The following is a 19,135-nucleotide window of genomic DNA, read 5'->3' as shown; positions in this document are numbered from 1 at the left end:
CTCTTGTTTCTACCCAGAATTAATGATTTCATCATCTCAGCCTTGACCACTTAACAATTCTCAGGTGTGTTCAATTATCCACTTTGCATTTCTGTCCTTGGCATTTAGGACTTGCTAATTACATTACCTTTTACACCTGTGTGGCTTCTAATTGCTTTTGCTGAGTCATCCTGACTCTCACATACATGTTTTATTTCAGTCACTGTATATCCCATGTTGCATTTTCCTTAACATGACTTACACTAGTGGCAGGAGTAGTGGGCATCATGAGTAGATGCATGTGTAGACAACCACCCAGTGTCACTATGGAGTGCTTTTTAAAAGGTAAGCTTTTAAAAAGTGGTTTAAAGGAGGGATAGAGTGGAACCAGCCTTACACTATGAAGACAGTCCACACTCAAATAAAAGATTTGTAATATGAAGACAGATTGCTATGAGGACAGGGTGTGACCGTTTTATTTAGCCCATGTAGATGAGCCCATAGTTTGTGCATTATGGAAATGTGTGCAAAATAAATATATTGTGTTCATTTTTGCAATATATAAATGAAATAGATTCATTGTTGCAAAGTTTTAAACCCAATGTGTTTCACCCTTCATAGCAGTAGCACTCATACGGTAAGCATTGATCTGAGAGAGCCAGGGTAGTTTAACAAGTAATAGTGCAGGACTGAAATATGAGGCCTATGTTCAAATGTCTGCTTAGTCCCGAAGTGTGTGTGTATGGTAGGGAGGGAGGTTTGATAAGCAGGTATTGAAAAAGAAAATATACAGTAGGCATTATTATTATTATTATTATTATTATTATTAACCAATATTTCTGTTAGTAGGTAATTTTTCTTTCTGTATAGCTCAGGATTGCATGTATCTCTCGTTTCTGTACTCCACTCTTCTTGACTGACCTGTAGCCAAGATTTGGTTTAAGTGGCACCATGGGATCTCAGGAATTAAGGATTTCATACAAAGACCTCCCACACCAGAAAAAAAAAAAAGGATATGGCTATGGGGGTGATTGTAAAATGAAGGCATTGTCCCTCCAGATAAGAATTCTGCCACCCCAAACAGGGACTTTAAGTCCCAAATGTCCAACATGGCAGAGAATGAGATATTGAAAATTGCTTGCACCTAAATCTCTTCTATTTCAACTGTTCACTTTTTGTTGGTCAGTTTTCCAGCCCCTTCCTTTGGTGGCTGAGGTTGCATTTTATGAGATATTTGGCATCCTCTGTCTGAGAGTTCTGGTACTACAACAAACTACAAATCCCAGGATTCCACAGAATGTAGCCATGGCAGTTAAAGCGGTGTCAAACTGCATTAATTCTGACGTGGAGATGCAGCTCTAACCTCTATTTCAAAATGCCCAACTGATGTTTTATGTGACTGCGATGCTAGAAATTTCAGGAATGGATGAAAATTTCATTTGAGCGGACAGAATTCTTATTGTGGAGGAACCTCCCAGAACATTTCATGAAAAAAACAATGTGACTGAACAATGGAGGCCTAATCTGGAACGAAGCACCTTTGCGGAGAAACCACCCCATGGAAACATCTGCTGTTCCTTGCAAATGAGCTTCACCTAATGAGCTCCATGGTTGGGTGAGACTTTGAATACACTATGCAACATCCTTCTAAGTGTTTAGAGAACAAGACATTGCTATCTCAGCCTAATTCATTCTACTTCAACAGCATGCTGAAGTCTTCTGGGAGAAAATGCTTGGAGACTTTCTCCTTAAAGATGACAAATCCCTTTAAATAGTTCATGGAACAGGCTGTTCCTTCTCTGCTGGAGTCATCAGCACCATTGACTAACAGGTCTCCAGATTTTAGGAAAGTGCCAAGTGTTCCTCCTCTATATTACCTGCTGGCAAATAACTGGTACAACCATATTGGCCACAAGAACAGGAAAATATTATATGATTTCTAATTCTAGAGTGACAGAGTGATTAAATATCTCAGAAAAGGGGTGACAAAACAAAGCAGGCTTCCAACAGGTAAGAAGTTATGGTGTTTTCAGGCTAGAGGAATTGTGATGCTGTACTTTGCAGACTGTTTTTTTTTAAACCAATAGGTTTCAGTTGTATTAAATGTTAAGCCCCTCTTTGCTATGCCTTAATTCCTGATCAAAATGTTTCCTTGGAGGTGAAATCAAAGGAGAAGCAACTGTAGTGCAAATGAGCATGCTAGTCAATGGAGGTTTTCTATTTGTATTACAAACTTGATGTGTGTCAGCTGATAGATTTCATATCTCTGTAGTGGGGTGGAGAATCTATGCCAAGGTTTAGCCTATAATTCAAAGGAGCTGTCCAAGAAGCTGAGAGCTATCTGGAAAGCAAACACTTTGGATAATTCAGGTTCAGTTTGAAACAGTCTGATAGTTCAAGTTCAGTCTGAAACCCAGAGTGGATTTACCATCTCACTGGCAAAAAAAAGCCACCAGCTACCATTGAGAAAGGTCTTTTCCAGCCCTGCCTGAAAACAACCAGAATTAAAACGGGATCTTTTAAATCCAAATTATACATTCTGTCACTGGAACATAGGCAGTGATTCTGTTGCAGTAAAAACACAGGCTGTTACACTGAGGTGTGTGTGGAGGGGATCTCCCACTCCATTGAGACCATTGGGCATGGAACAGAGTCCATGCCTGGGGAAGAGGGAGAAGATGCGGAGGTGGTTCAGTTGAACTCTGTAGGGATGAGCAACCTGGGCATGGAGATGGTGGACAGCTACAACTCTTCTGGCTGTTGTCTGAGAAGAGAGGCAAATGATACTGTGAAGGCAGTGGAAACTGAAGCAGTCCACCCTCAGAGAGAATCCATGATTAGAGGTCACTTGGGACACTAGTATGGCTCAATGGTGGGCTGGGGCCCTTGTTGGACATTTCACCTCTTTTACAGGACTTTTATCTGTTTTGTAGGTGCCCTCTGTTGGAAGCAGTCATCTGTCCAAGTCTGATTTAAAGATTAAAAAAAAACACCATAAAGAGGAGATCACGAGTCTTGAAACTGCCACCCATGCTTAGAAGCTGGATAACAGGCCCAAGCAGGCACATCAGGTAACAACCTGCCTCACTCATTGAAGTGAGAGATTTTATACAAATGTACATTCTCTTTTCTTCCCTTCTTTGGTGATGTGTGTTCCATTTGTTGTACTGCTCAACCAGGGTTATGCAGTTTTCCATAAAAGTTCAGCAAATTCAGAAGAGTCAAGACAAACCACAAGATGTTTCTCCTTCCACCCCACAATGGAGATAATCTGTCCTGAAGTGACTGTCCTTCTCTTTTTTTCCTTCTCCTCAGACAATTTATTATGCCCCTTATCAGTCCAAAGTACACATTTAGGCTATAGCTTTTTTTAAAATGGCATTTTGATTTTCATGGAAAAGCAATCACATGGGGGGGATCATTGTGGTTTACAATGCTCAGAATACCCTTGCCAGCATGCTCACTGGCCACAGTGGCTCATGATTTTCGATATTGTTGTTCAAAAGCTAACTTTATGCTGCTGTGCTCATGGGGCCTTGATCTGGTGTTGTGCTTTGAATCCAAATCAGATACTGATGGTGGTTTCCTTGCCCAAATCTCCATCTTCAATTTGACATCAAAAGTGCTATTTGTTTACTGTTTGTCAGCTCTTGGCTTCAATGCCGGATTAAAGAAGTTGGGCCCTGTAGCAGCTTCAACACTAGGAACTCCTTTAACAGTGATTGCAAATTCCTCTATTGGAAGGCCAGCTATGCACAGTGGTGGATCAACCTTGGAGGCCCAAGGAAAAAGACCAGCTGGGCACCCAAATCTACAGATGGGAAATGATGTTGCAGCCCCTTGAGATTGCAAGCTGATCTAATGCATGCTCCTCTACAACCACCACCTCCAAAATCATATGTCTCTTGATAGTATCACAGCACAGGAAGCTTGTATGTGTGGTGCCAGCCACAGTATGGGGCACCTTGCCTTTGAGAACCTTGAAGTATTGTCTCCTGTACCATCACTAGGGTTGGTGTCACCCCCCACACTGATCTCTTTCCATACCACACCATGCCGAATCCTTAGTAATGTTTTTATACTAATGTTACTCATAAATCCTAATTCCTGAATGTCACTGAATGTAATAGTAATAGTTGTGATATAAACAACTAGCAAAACTAACATTATTCCTTCAAATTACAGTCCTATACACACAGCCTAAATGCATTTACATGCACACAGTTTTATGCAATTAAAGTGAAAATTTTATTTTAAAAGAAAATTTAAAAAGGATAAACAATTATATATATATATATATATATATATATATATATAATTTAAATTTAAATTTAAATTTGGATTTCTTTTAAAAAAAACTAGGGCCCCTCCTTTCTCCTACCACTGAGCCTTGCCCCACTCACAACATCTCTTCAGCATTTAAAAGGGATTCAAGTGAATGCCATAGACTGTATCTGCCAAAAGGAAGCCCTTAGGGTGTTACCTGGTGCGGTCCATACCCCCGTACACTCCTAGTGATGCCCTTGGTTGCCTCCAGTCACACCACTGATAATCCAGCCTTATTGCTATGTGTGTGTATGAGAGAGAGAGAGAGAGAGAGAGAGAGATATTTTCAGCAGGAAATATGTTAGGCCCAAATCTAAATAAAGAACATGATGCAGGACCAAGGGCCTATGCAGCTGCTTTTTCTTCACATAAATGGGCTCTCTGGTTTTGTTTTTTTAAAGGTAAAAGCCTGGGTAAAATATATATTATATTATATTATATTATATTATTATATTATATTATATTATATTATATTATATTATATTATATTATATTGCTTTTAAAATCCTGATATGGAAATCCACACCTGGTTACACATTGCAAAAAAACTTTTTTTTATAAGAAATCTTCATTGACCAATGCAATTAGTTTTAATCAATCAATTAAATCTGCATAAATTTGCACAGGAATAAAAAATAATAATTTTGAAGGGAAAATGTCAGCCTCCTTCATTTTGAGAAAGTGTATCTCTCTGTTGTAGCAGGTACCACTTTAGAAAAGGAATATTGCCTCTTGAGTGAGACAGAAGGCAGAATTTTGCTTCTCTCAAAGTATTTCCCAGTTGAACATGGCTGCTGTTTCAGTAGATTCATCTAATTTATTGAAATATGGGGAATTTGTGGCCTTCCAAACATTGCTGGACTGCAGCCCCATTACGGTTATTAATAGGGAGGCTGATGGGAACTGCAGTCTAACTAAGTCTGATGGGCTACATGTTGCCCACTCTAATCCAAGTACATAATTCTTTACGATTCCTATTTTATACCGATCTACCTGGGAATAAACCTTACTGAAACTCATGGGAATTACGCTGAAGTAGGCATATGTGGGATTGTATTGTAAAGGTTGCTGCCTTAATATTTAGCCTGTGCCAGAAAATAATGAGATAGGGAATTATGTCTGTGTAGCTTTGAGGTTTCTGAGGGCAGAGAATTCCATAAGCAGGGAGCAAGTTTTCATCATATGAACTCCCAGTCTGCCTTCTGTGTCATTTTCCCAGAAATGAGAAATAGCAGTCTTAGTACATGCAAGTTTTTTGTGTGATGACTATACCATCAGTTGCTAGCTCGCTTCTATGAATAAGCTATCATTTTCAAATGCAGAAGTCTGATGATATAATTAATTTTCAGACAGCAATGCTGCTCTCTGAGTCAGTGTCACATTCAACCAAAAGCCAGTAAGAGCAACTAAGTGGTGCCAACACATGTCTGAACTGCTTACAAAACTCCGGCAAGGTTCCATCATGACCCAGGTGACTGGCTTCTAACAAGATTTGATGCTGACTGAGATTGGCAAGAGATACAAAGAAGGCTGAGTTGCTTTTCATTAGGGTCTGAAGGAGTTAGATGGAGACAAAAGACAAGATGTCACTTCCCATCCATTTCACCTATAGACTGGACCGACAGTTGAAATTTACTTCAACAGTGGTGACAGTGTTCTTCAGACCAACCTGAGGGAAGGAGGCTAGTTTCAAGGATACAGGACAGGCTTTGTGATACTGTTCTGTCTGTCAAGAAGAGAGCAAAATGGCAAGGGACCTAAGGCAGGATGCTCTATATGCCTCCTAGCATCTTCTGATGCTCCTGACCTGCCCATGCGCCAATGCTCCCCTGCCATCCCTGCATTGGCATGCAATCCATACACTTGGGAATTCCCCGGAGTTTCTGGCCTGATTCAGAGCAAATGAGGACTCTTTTTGTACCAGAGAGAATTTCCCTGGAGTATGCATTAGACCTGTATTTCTCCTGTTTTGGCCTTAGCATGATCTAAACAAGTTAGTGCAGGAATAGGCTGGGAACATTTCTTTTTTCCCATGTGGACATGGCCTCAGTCTTAAAGAAAAACAATGGCAAACTTCTTCTGAATAAATCATGCCATGAAGACACTAAGGAAGTGTCACCATAAGTTAGAGTTGACCAGACGAAACATGACAACAGTAATAACAACACCTTATTCTAGGTGGCCTCACAGCCACTGCCTCAGGGATCTGACTGTATGGACTTTATCATATGGGGAAAATCAGGGGTTTAAACAGCGAAAATCACATGAAAATCGCACAATCTCGGTTAACATTTTCACACACATCGTGATTAAAAAGCCATTATCCTGGGAATAAACAGGCAATAAACAGCAACACATCATTCACAGGATTTACCTGTGAATGATTTGTTGCTGTTTATTGTCTATTTATTCCCAAGATAATGGCAGTTTAATTGTGACGTCATGTGAAAATGTTAATTGAGACTGCGTGATTTTCCAATGATTTTCGCTGTTTAAACCCCCCCGCCCGATTTTCCTCATGTGATAAAGTCCTATGTTTGATTGTGAGACCAAAGCAGCTATTTAATTAGTTATTTAATTAATGTATTTGTTTTATACCCCCCCCCCCCAATTAAACGTAAAGTTGTTTATCCTCCTCTATTCTTTAAGTGATCTAAAAATGAGAAGTGAAAATAAAAAAGAGATGGAAAAAGTGTCCTCCTATGGCAGGGAGTTCCATCATCTCATAGAACAACTCAGCTGAGATTGAAGTTTTAGAAAATTCTCTGTTTAATAACAAGTTGCTTTCCTTACACTGTTGTGGGATCACAGCAGAATTGTGGGCCTGCTGCACAAAAAGAAAATAAAAGCTCCCCCGCCTAGTAAAAATGTCAGTTTCCATCCATTTTTAATTCTGGGGAGCAAATAGCATAAATAATCTAGGAATATACTATCTTTTCATTTTTACATGCTGCTTTCTGATAACATTTGTCTTCTTCCCATTTAATCTTTATCATCCGTCTTTCACAGATTGCACAGATTCACTAAAAACTAGCTGTACTAGCTGTCGACAAAATGTGAAACTGAGATGGAACAAAGACAAAACACCAGCACAGACGAAGGTTTTGTTATCCTGGGATTCAACAGCAATGGGACTTTGCAGAACATATTTTTTGCTTTGTTCTTTCTCATGCTTCTCATCACTCTCTCAGGGCATCTGGCTATGGTGGTCATAAGTTTAGTTGACCCTGCCCTCAGCACTCCTATGTATTTTTTCCTGCGCAGCCTTTCTTTCACTGAAATATGCTACACTCTGGTCATTGTGCCTCAGATGCTGGCCAACTTCTTAGCCAAGAACAAAAGAGTCTCCTTAATGGCCTGTGCCACCCAGATGTATTTCTTTATTGCCTTTGGAGGCGCAGAATGTTTTCTATTGGTTGTGATGGCCTATGACAGGTATGTGGCCATATGCCATCCTTTGCGCTACACTGTCATCATAAGTCGAAATCTTTGTATGCAGTTTTTACTGGTAGCCTATATCAGTGGATTCGCAATATCTCTGGCATTGACCATGCTGATTTTTGGCCTTCCCTTCTGTGGCTCACACAACATCAACCACTTCTTCTGCGACATTCCACCAGTGTTTTTTTTGGCATGTAGTGACACACATGTCAACGAAATGGCTGTCTTCCTTGTCTGCATGACGAACTTGCTCATCCCTTTCCTGCTCATTCTGCTTTCCTATGTCTTCATTGCCAATTCCATCCTAAGGATTAAATGCTCCCAAGGGCGTAAAAAGGCCTTCTCCACCTGTGTTGCTCACCTGGTTGTGGCTGTTCTCCACTATGGCTGTGCCATTTTCATCTATATCCGTCCAAGAGCCAGCTACTCCCTGAACGAAGACAAGGTGGTCTCCTTGATCTATACCAATCTCACCCCAATGTTGTACCCCATAATTTACAGCCTCCGAAACAAGGAAGTCAAGGGGGCTCTCAAGAGAGTATGGGAAAGGAAATTTGTTTCCATGGCAATATAATAATAGTACACCTGAGGCCTAGTTTTTCAGAAATGACTAGAACTGCCAGTCATTCAGAGATGTATTAATTGTATCTCTCAAAATGAGTCTTGTAAATGTAATTCAGTGTGCCAGTTGACCAGGAACAAATGAGCTAACATTTATTTTTATGCATGTGAACAAATTACTTTTTTAAAAAGTCATAGACAAGCCTGTTTCATTTCTTCTAGCCCACTGCCATTTCTTGTTGTTGTTAAGTAGATAAAGTTTGCATTTGATACTGTTCATTAATTCATTCCAAACTGCTCAACTGCATTCCTGGACCCACCAGAAATGTTGGATTCCTTGTCTAGCTTCACTCCTTGACCAAGAACAGGATATTTCTAGGACTCAATTTTTTTTTATTAGAAAAGTCAGCACAGACCTAAGCTAAATGTAAAACCAGTTCCCATTCTTTCAGTTAATTTATTATAATTTTTGTACATGTTACACTTCTATTACATTTTGCGTATGCTGAAGTGTTTGATTTTTATAAACTTTGGAAATCTGGCAGGAAAGACAAACAGAACATGGTTACGTTGAAAACCCAATTTTTAATTGCATTTAGCTTTCATGAGGATATTCTTTTCATCATACTTCAAAATGGGCATTTATTCAAATTCTGACATACTTAAGAGTTAAATTTTTTTTAAAAAATGGCTCTAAAATATCAAATTAGAAGGTGTAGACTTTTTAAGGTAGTGTGGGGAACACATAGTGTAAAGGTTTCTTAAAATATTTGCTTTGAGGCTCTTCCAGATTGGTCTAAAAAGAATCATGTATTCTTGCACTATGTCTCATTCCTTCCAACTTCCTTGACTGGCAGGGACACCATGGATTAATGCTCTGTTGTCCTACCCTTTCAATGGCTTTTATAATGCTTCAGTTTCTCTTCCACTCCCATTTTCCATCCTTGTCCTGAGCTTAATTTCAATCCCAGTTGCTGAAAGTGCAAAGTTAATTGCATTCATTAACTCAAGAAGAGGGAATGGGGAGGAAAGGGTGGGGGTCTCCACTTTCCCAATAGGCTCAGGGAAGAGCAATTTGCTACAGCATCTCATAGTTTGTCTGTTCTTCCCCATTAATAATCTTTGCCATCTTGACAAAACTCTGATGTTGCTTGGCCACACATGTCCCACTTTTCATCTGTGCAATGTTGGAAGGTGTGATACCTCTGGGTTTGCTGGTTGTTATTAACGAATTAATTAATTAATTAATTCCAGCCCTTCCCAACTGCAGACTTGTGTTCTGCAGACTGCATCCACAGATGGCCCTGCCCCATAACGGGACTTGATGTACCATGTTTTTTGGCTTCCGCTGAGAAATCCAGGATGGAATCCCTGTGGATATGAAGGGCCAACTGCATATTCCACCTTTCTCTCAGATTAAGTTTCAAGGCAGTTCACAGAAAGCTAAAAACACAACAATAAAACTTTAAACAAAATTTGAAATCATCATATTAAAACCATAGCTTTAAAATGGTATAAAATCATTCAAAAGCACAGAAAAGTTAAAAAATAAAGCATACCCATTTCATAAGAAGGCTCCTTGCAATTAATTATTCATTACAAGTCTACTTGAAGACAAAGGTTCAACGCTGCCTATAAAAAGTGATCAGGAAGGGGACTGGCCAAACTTCTCGTAGAAGGGGATTTCAGAGGTTGGGGCCAGCCACTGAGATAGCTCTCTCCCAAGCGCTCAACAAATGAGTTGGTAATGGAGGCAGAATTTAGACAAGGCCCTCCCCCTGCAGATCTTAAGACTCTGTCAGGTTCATAATGCACTTTCAGATAGCTTGTTATTGTTGTGTGCATTAAAGTTATGACCCTAAGGCCCATGGGGTTTTGTTGGAAAGATTTGTTCAGAGGAGGTATGCCATTGCCTTCCCCCGAGGTTGAGAGCACATGAGTTGCCCAAAGTCACCCAGTAGGTTTCAAGGCCAAGCTGGGAATTGAACACTGGTCTCCAGAGTCCTAGATCAACACTCAAACCACTACACCATCACCTGCATATCCATTCTTTTCATTCTTTTGGGGGCACTATTTTGAAGAGATTTCTTAAATCTGCACCAGGACTGTTCTAAAGGTGATTTTTTAATGGAAAGAAGTAGCTTCTGGAGTTGAACCTATGGTTTCATGGACAAATTTTCTCTTAAAATTTCCTTTTATATATAGTGTTATAGTGCAAAAGAGCCATCACATTAATAAGCTATAGCACTGTAACTCTTTTTGTGATGATTTGGAGGGGCATTATTGGCTAATTGCTTAGGAAAAAAGAATTGAAAGTTGGTGGTTGGGGGAACGGAGGTTTCCAAAGGGTTTTTGGAGGCCACAAAAGAAGGAACGATGATTGCACATGCCTGCAGTTTTCATTGTCCCCACCCCACAATTAAATGCCTAAGATGGTGTGGTTCTCCTCGCATGCCCAACACAGTTGTGCACCTGAGAAAGCCTACGAAATAGGCAGGGACGTAGCCAAGGGGGGGTTCTTGGGGTCCGGACCCCCCCCTTCCATTAGAAAAATGAATGGTGTGTGCTGCTGTGCCACCGCACTCAAGCCCCATTATAATGGTGGCACTTAGTCTGGACCCCCCCTTCCTAAAATCCTAGCTACGTCCCTGAAATAGGGCAACTTTAAAATCATTAAAAAAAAAACCACAGCCAGAATCCTGTTTGTGTGTTGTGTCTTCATAGGTGGACTTGCATCTGTGGGAATTAGAATTGCACCGTTGCATAATGTCCATACCAAGTAGAGGGCTGTTGTTACATAGTCCAGCCAGCAAAGTACCCAGTAGACAATACAATCAATGCACATCAGTCTGAGGCACCAAAAAACACCAGGCACCCTTGCTGAGGTCACATTACGCTTCTTCACAATTCAGTAACTTTGGGGCAAAACAAACCGCCCTGAAATGGCAGGCTGGAAGCGCCAGTTTTAACTCTGGAGGGACGCCGCAGCAGCCAAACCATTCGGCATCCCTCTGGAGTAAAAAGAACCTGTGAAAAGCAGGTTCTTTTTATGGTGCCCAGCTGATGTCACAAGTGTGCCATTGGCGCACTGGTGATGTAAGCGACGTGCAGCGACATCTGTATGCTGTGCATCCCTGATGTCATCATGGCAGTGCCCATGTGGATGGGATGCCGCCATGATACCGCCGCCTGTACGGACTAGGGTTCTGGAGCATGGGGTTGCTGCGCACTCCTGAATCCTAGTATTGGCGGCGGCGGCACACCACTTCAGGCCCGTCTGCTTCAGGCCTAAGTTTCTTAACCTCTCTGATACTTAAAGGAGCCCTGGTGGCACAGTGGTTAAATGCCTGTACCCTAGCCATTCACATATAAACCTCAAAGTTGTGAGTTCAATACCAGCCAGGGGTTCAGGGTCAACTCAGCCTGGCATCTTTCTGAGGTCACTAAAATGAGTACCCAGCTTATTAGCTTACACATTGTAAATCGTTTAGGGAATGGTTAAGTGCACTGATAAGTGGTATAGAAATGTACTTGCTATTGCTATTAAATGCAGTTATATTACATAAAAAAATCACAAAAGATTCTGGTCTACTTTTTCATATTTATGTATGGAATTTATCTCATGCCCCCCTTCCAAGATGGGGTTTAAAGAGGCTTACAATAATTTTTAAAAGATTACCGTAAGCACAAACATTAGTTTACAAAAGTTAAAAAAGAATTAAATGATAACATAACTTTAAAAATATGATTAAAAAACAGTGAAAAACATAATTTCTGGTAAAAGATTAAAAATATGGCATGCCACTCCATACATACACAAACACCCCCCCCACACACACACACACACATGCCCAATAACTGTGTGCTCCTACCAAATACAGGCCATCTGGCCACAGCCTCTATTAAAATAAGGCAATCCTGATGGTGATGCTACTCCTTTGGAACAAGGAAGATCTGGTATTGGCAGATTCTGTGGCAGATTTTGCCACCAAGAGTAGTAGATACACTGAACTTGGTTTGTGTTTATTGTGTTTATTATTACAGTTTTATATAGGGAGAAGGTAGGGTGGAGTTGAGGAATAATTTGGTTAACTTAGGGTAAACTAATTTAGGATTATGTTTGTAGATTAGTGTAAGGTTATGATTTTTATATGTTACGTGTGTTATTGAGGGTGTGTGTGTGTGTGTGTGTGTGTGTGTGTGTGTGTGTGTAAAAATTAATAAAAAGGTTTGGGTGGGGGCAGTAGACACATTAAAACAGTGAAACTTGTATCAGCACCGAGTTCCCAAGTTCCTATTGATCTAGTGAGTCTCTTTTAGTTGAAACTCATGATTGGATTTAGGCCATAATTCTACATTCTCAGATAATTACAGTACACCACTGAGTACTGCACCTTTGTCTCCCAGTTGTGATGAAACCCAGATCTTTTGTCACATTTCCCCCTGAGGCTCATGGCATTCTTGAAGTAATACTTAGGGCATTAATCTAATGGATGGGAACTGTACTACGCTGCTTCAGGATGCTAATTCTAAGGCAGAAAGCCAGGGAGAACGAATCGGTAAAATAGATAAACTACAAAGAAATCAGTATTAATAGAAAACAATTCTATTATAATATTTCTGGTTCCAGCCAGTCTTAACTACCTGCTTGACAGAAGATATTTGCTTTTGATTGTATAAACTGCATATTTATGGAGATCTTTAATGATGTTTATGTAGCTTTACTTTCATCATGTTGCCATTAGAGCATGGGTCCTCTCTCTTCACCCAAGCAATTCGGAGGTAAGATATCGTACATTTCATCAATGTAGAATGAAATCCTGATAGTCTTGCAGATGTAAAGAAAAATTGATATATGTAGGCTTTTTCCCTATAGAAAATTTAATTAAAATCTCATTTATGAGTGAATCTCCTTACTTGGGAAGTTGAAACTGAATGACAGTTTGAATTCATTACTGGGAGAGGCATTAACTAATTAAAAGCTTTTTCCAATATTGAATTCAAATTGTCAATCATCCTTTTACCTTTTGTTTGATTCTCTCTCTCTCTTTTTATAAAAAGGAAATGTTATATCCTTTCATTGATTGATGAAAATCTGGAAACGAATAGGTCAAATGATGATCAAATGATGGGAAAAAAAATCTCAGTCTGTACATTCTGAATATTTGTATATACAAATGTCAATTTATATATTGTGTCCAGGTCTTAGGTGGCTGACTAAAATTTCAGGGAACTCTTCCCCTTCTTCAGCTCTCCAAGCAAGGAGACAAATCTCCAGGCAAGTGGAACTGGAAGAGTAGAAAGTCTGGCTTTATTGTATGAGGTGACTTTAAAGTTGGAGTGTCCATCTCCTCCCCACTTCCAGTGATGCAAGGGCTTACTGGTTCAATGCAAAGATTTTGGTTTGTGTGTTTCACTTCTGCAATATAAGCACACCAAAAATCCATGAGCACAGAAAGGGGAAGGGATGAGGGAGACTACTGATGGGTGGATGTACTTGAGTCTATTGCACTGCATGGAGCAAGGCATCATAGTTCTTCAGGTATCAATGGTTGCCACACTGAATACAAGAGAGGGCTCTTGTACCTTTAATGGCTCTGCAGAAGAGGGAATTTCAGCAGGTGCTTTCTGTCATGTAACTAGGGAGTTGATCACATGCAATTTTAATGCTGACCCGAGCATGGATTGGACTGGAATGGGTTAAAACTGATTTTACCACATGCAAAATCGCTGCTGCGCTGCCAACCAACCATCACCCATCTTCCAGCAGGTTAACAAGGGTGCTAAAATTCCCTCTTCTGCACAACCATTAAAGATACAGGCGATCTCTCCCATTTTTACTCTGGCAACCCTAGTTTTCTTCTTTCACAAGCCGCAACAACAGTGGCATACAACCTGAAAAATATTCCCAGTGGGCTGTTGGTGTGCAGTTGTAGTCAAGCCTAGGTGGGATGTGAGCCTTAAAGGGAAGGATGACAACTGCAGCAGCTGCTCGTCATAGTTTTCTGGCAAAAAAATCACTCCCCCCCCCCAAAAAAAAACCCTTTGGCCTAGAGTTGGTTAATTATTTGTTTAGTTGAATTTTTTATCCAAATTCTGGGCCCATTTAGACCTACCTACCACCCACCATGCAGACTTTCATAGTCAGCTGCTCTGGACTTACTTCATGTTCTTTTCCATCCTTTGCCTGTTGATTTGTTGACACGTTAGCTCCCACCCTCACCCCACCTTAACCCTCATCTTGCCTACTTTCCCTCCATCGAAGTGTGTTTCAAGATATGGGCATTTTGAGGTTTCCTCACTTTGGCCAGCCATTGTGTTTTCACTCAATTCTACCTCCACTTCAACTACAGAGGTGAGGTCCGATTGGACTGATTTCAGGGGCAGGAGATAATCAGGGAAATTGCTCACATTTATTCTCCACCTCTGTGTGCATGTATGTGTTCATGTGCTCACATTTGACCAGACATTTCCATCCAGGTTTGGTTAAAATTGGAAGACTTGAAAAACTGGCTTTTCCCCAACTATGTGTGATTTTAAGCATTTTTACACTTTCATTTGGACAGCATTGCTTCGATTTTGTTTCACTTGGAAGACCAAGAGGTGGATTTTCTGCTCCTCAAACTATTCAGGAGTGGCAGGTTTACCTTGATCCAGAATTTAAAAACAAACACCAGACACCCTAGAAGCCTGAAAAATGGAAAATGAAGTAAATCTGATCATTTTGCCTTGAATTAAAAAATATCTATATTAATAAATATCTGATTTTGATATATTTAAAAAAGCTCTGGCTTATTTTTGAGTCAAGTGTAGCCCCATCCACTCTGAATTTGTTCAGTCTTAGGCAAGAACCAGACTCTCTCAAATACCAATTCACCCACTACCACACACAGGCCCTAAACCATTTAGAATTGAGAAACCTTCAAACATCCTTTTTTGATCTGTCTGTGAGTGTTATTGGGTAGAGTTAGTTTGAAGTTTATATCTGAGAACAGAACCTTGTTTCCACCTCAGCAGCCCAATGCAAAAGAGCAAAAAGAATGGTTTTTGCCGTTGTCCAGAGTTGGGCAAAATGTGATCTTGCAGCTCTAAGACTATTTTTGCAGACCTTCACCCTTCCCAGATGACCCCAAGATGACAGCTTCAGGATTCACTACTGCAGAGGCAGGAAATCCACTCTGTATGAATTCTGCAACTGCTTCAAGTTCTACATATATGGCAACTTTTATATTAATGATCTGTGTAAGTGGGCCGGAATCCTGCTACTGGACCCTATCCCTCCAGAGGTTTAGCACCAGCAGCAATGAGCCTGTACAATTCAGAACAGCTGCAGGAACAGCAGCAGTAGAATCGAGTGAATTGGCATCCACCACCACAATGAATGAGGGTCAGCCTGACATATTGGCTTGAATGTTGGACTACTAGGACACTGTGAGACCAGAGTCTGAATGTCCACTCAGCCTTGAAAAACCCACTGGGTGACCTTGGGCAAGTCACACTCTCTCAGCTTCAGAGGAAGGCAAGGGCAAACCCACTCTGAACAAATCTTACCAAGAAAATAGATTTTAGGAGATTATCACATGCACATTTTTTGCTCAATCTGGGCACGGGATGGGGTCGTGCTGCAACTGCGGAAAACAGGTGTTATCACACATGAAATTGCTGCTGTGCTGCCGGCTGACCACCACCCATCCCTGAGCCGAGCTTATCCCACCGATTTTGGTAGTACTGAAGTATCTTCAAACTCAACTGGCTCAGGGATGGGTGGCAGTTGTCCAGCAGCGAAACAGAAATTTTGTTTGCGATAACACCCTTTTCCCCCCATTCTGGCCTGATTCCATCCCATGCCTGCATTAGGCAAAAAAGTAAATGCAATTATCTCCTTAGGGTCTTCATGACTCAGAAACTACCTGAAGGTAGTTAGGAACAGGAACAGGGTGAAACTTGTGGTATTTCATTTGAAAAAGTGTAAGTATTTAAAAATGGAAGTAGTGGAACATGCCATCTAAGGTCACATTCATTGTTATTATTTTTTGGTTAATGTCTCTGTCTTTAATTCAGCACAATGTCATTTTAAAACAAAACAAAACTGGGATTAGTATGCTCCTGCGATATAGCTTTCCCCCCAATTTGATACCTTCCATCTTACACAATTCAACTTACAATCAAGAACTCTGCAACCCAGTGATACATTTGTTTTAGGGTCACCATAAGTCTGAAATGACTTGAAGCACACAACAACAAACTACAGTGGATATGCTGTCCACCTTCCCTTACAAGTCTAAGCCAAGACTGAGTCTCTCAGTCCTCTCCTAAATGCCAGTGATGTGCTTTTGTGCGTCCTGAAGAATAATAAAAAAATACTTTATAATAAAGGGAGGGGTCTTTTAAAAAATATGTTCCACAGATAAGGTAAGTGTCAAGAACTATTAAACCCACTTTAAAACCTGAGGAACAAATAGTATCTTTCTGCATAAATGGCTTTCCCCCCCCCATTTTATTTGCTGACTTGTGCTCATTTGTTTCCTGTAGCCATTTTATCCTTCTTATCCTTCTTATTCAGACTGGTGCATGCAAAGAGGAGCAAAACAATTTGACCACGGCATGTAGAGTGAAAATGGAACAAGGACAGAACAAGAGCACTGATGAAGGCTTTGTTATTCTCGGATTCAACATCAATGGGACTTTGCAGAACATATTTTTTGCTTTGTTCTTTCTCATGTACCTCATCACCCTATCAGGACACTTGGCTATAGTGATCATAAGTTTAGTTGATCCTGCCCTCAGCACCCCCATGTATTTATTCCTACGCAACTTATCTTTTATTGAAATTTGTTACACTCTGGTCATTGTACCCAAGATGCTGGCTAACACCTTGGCCAAGAGCAGAAGAGTCTCCTTGATGGTGTGTGCCATGCAGATGTATTTCTTTATTGCCTTTGGGGGTACAGAGTGTTTTCTGTTGGTTGTGATGGCCTATGACAGGTATGTGGCCATATGCCATCCTTTACGCTACACTCTCATCATGAACCAAAATCTCTGTATGCAGCTTTTGCTGGTAGCATATATCAGTGGATTCACAATCTCCCTGGGACTGACCATGCTGATTTTCAGTCTTCCCTTCTGTGGCTCACACAACATCAACCATTTCTTCTGCGATATTCCACCAGTGCTTTTTTTGGCATGTAGTGACACACATGTCAATGAAATGGCTGTCTTCCTTGTTTGCATGATGATCTTGCTCATCCCTTTTGTGCTCATTCTGCTTTCCTATGTCTTCATAGCCAATTCCATCCTGAGAATTAAATGCTCCCAAGGGCGTAAAAAGGCCTTCTCCACCTGTGTTGCTCACCTGGTTGTAGCCATTCTTCACTATGGCTGTGCCATTTTCATTTACATCCGACCAAAGGCCAGCTACTCCTTGAATGAAGACAAAGTGGTCTCCTTGATCTACACTAATGTCACACCAATGTTGTACCCCATGATTTACAGTCTCAGGAACAAGGAAGTTAAGGGAGCCCTCAAGAGAGTATGGGAAAGGAAATTTATTTCAGTAACCAGATAGTGATAGTACATTAAAGGACTATTGTTTTACATTTGACTGAATTGTAGTGTTTTGTCCAGACAAAAACATCCCCATGTTTGTTTTTATTGCTTGTGTACCAGTTACCCAAAACCAAAACAAATCCCACGCTGTTCTCTCACTCCAACATTGTTAATATTTTTAAAAGTTCAGTCATCAACTTTTGCTCTTCTCTTTCACACAGGCTACTTCTAAAAGCTAACCAAAATTGGTATAGCCTACTCTCTAGCTTTAGTCTTGGACTCAGAGGGGTCTATCCTCAGTCCATACAAAGGGCCTCTACAGACGGGTGGTTCAATGCCACCCCTTTGAGGCCTGGATGGAGGCCGTGATAACCAGATGCTGAGGTCTCCGCAAGGACCAAAAAGAATCCACTCCTGGGTGGGTTCTTTTTGCATCCCACATGGACGTCATCATGGCATGTGCCATATGGATGGGTGCATACCATGATGGTACCCTGGTGGAGAAAGAAGGACTTGGAGCGTGTGAATGCTCAGCCCTACTGCAGCCCTACTGCGTATGCAGACTGGCACAAACTACCAGTCTGTCAAGCCCCATTAATTTTCAGAGCTGTCAACCTTATACAAAACGAGCAGGGGGTGGAACCACTCAGTTGAAGTGTGTGTGTGTGTGTGTGTGTGTGTGTGGGTGGGTGGGTGGGTGGGTGTTGCATTAGATAGTAAAAATCCTAGATTTTGATCTGTGTCATATTTTATTTGAGGTGTGTTAGGTTTTTATTTTAAAATAAGTGTTTGAAAAGGTTACTGGAAATGCTTTTTAAAAAATAAAATGGGGCTTTAAAGTATATTGTTAAGTAACTTCTGTGAAATATCAGTTGAAATCCCATTCTGGTATTCATCCTTGTGAAATGTGAAAAACGTGGAGAGATTGTGCAATTTCTGCACAATACACATTTTTGTGTGTGTGTGTGCAGAATAGGTCCCAAATTGTTAAGTTTCTGGCACATCTAGCATTCATCTTCTCAGAGTTGCTGGACACTTTAGAAACCTTTTTTTTAAAAAAAAAATCCAATTTTTTGAATATTCTTTCCATCCCTAGTGTATTCTGTGCAGTCAATTTTATATATTACTCTCATCACCCTGTATAACACCCACATACTGTTTGGACAGTCCTACTTCCGCTAATTGTTATCATATAGGCAAGATGTTATTAACTTTTAAAAAAGAAACATTGCAAGGGCTTTGCAAACATTACCCTTAATTTTATGGCAGACCTCTCATGCAA

The 19,135-nt window shown here is 40.5% G+C and overlaps 2 protein-coding genes across 2 annotated transcripts; both read left to right on the top strand.

Annotated features, from left to right (window-relative positions):
• The first annotated feature begins 1,757 nt into the window (after positions 1 to 1,757).
• Positions 1,758 to 8,320, top strand: LOC149322855 (olfactory receptor 10W1-like). The gene is made up of 3 exons (XM_089534062.1): positions 1,758 to 1,873; positions 4,956 to 5,008; positions 7,497 to 8,320. The coding sequence occupies exons 1-3, from the start codon at positions 1,758 to 1,760 to the stop codon at positions 8,318 to 8,320; spliced, it is 993 nt and encodes a 330-aa protein (XP_089390188.1).
• An 8,604-nt stretch (positions 8,321 to 16,924) lies between these two features.
• Positions 16,925 to 17,872, top strand: LOC149322854 (olfactory receptor 10Q1-like). The gene has a single exon (XM_089509541.1). It carries the CDS (start codon positions 16,925 to 16,927, stop codon positions 17,870 to 17,872), a length of 948 nt encoding a protein of 315 aa, XP_089365667.1.
• The last annotated feature ends 1,263 nt before the right edge of the window (positions 17,873 to 19,135 follow it).

Source organism: Sceloporus occidentalis, unplaced genomic scaffold, assembly GCF_023333645.1.
Source record: "Sceloporus occidentalis isolate IW3139 unplaced genomic scaffold, rSceOcc1.0.p SCAF_1, whole genome shotgun sequence".
Taxonomy (NCBI): Eukaryota; Metazoa; Chordata; class Lepidosauria; order Squamata; family Phrynosomatidae; genus Sceloporus; species Sceloporus occidentalis.
This window is presented reverse-complemented; position numbering and strand designations above follow the sequence as displayed.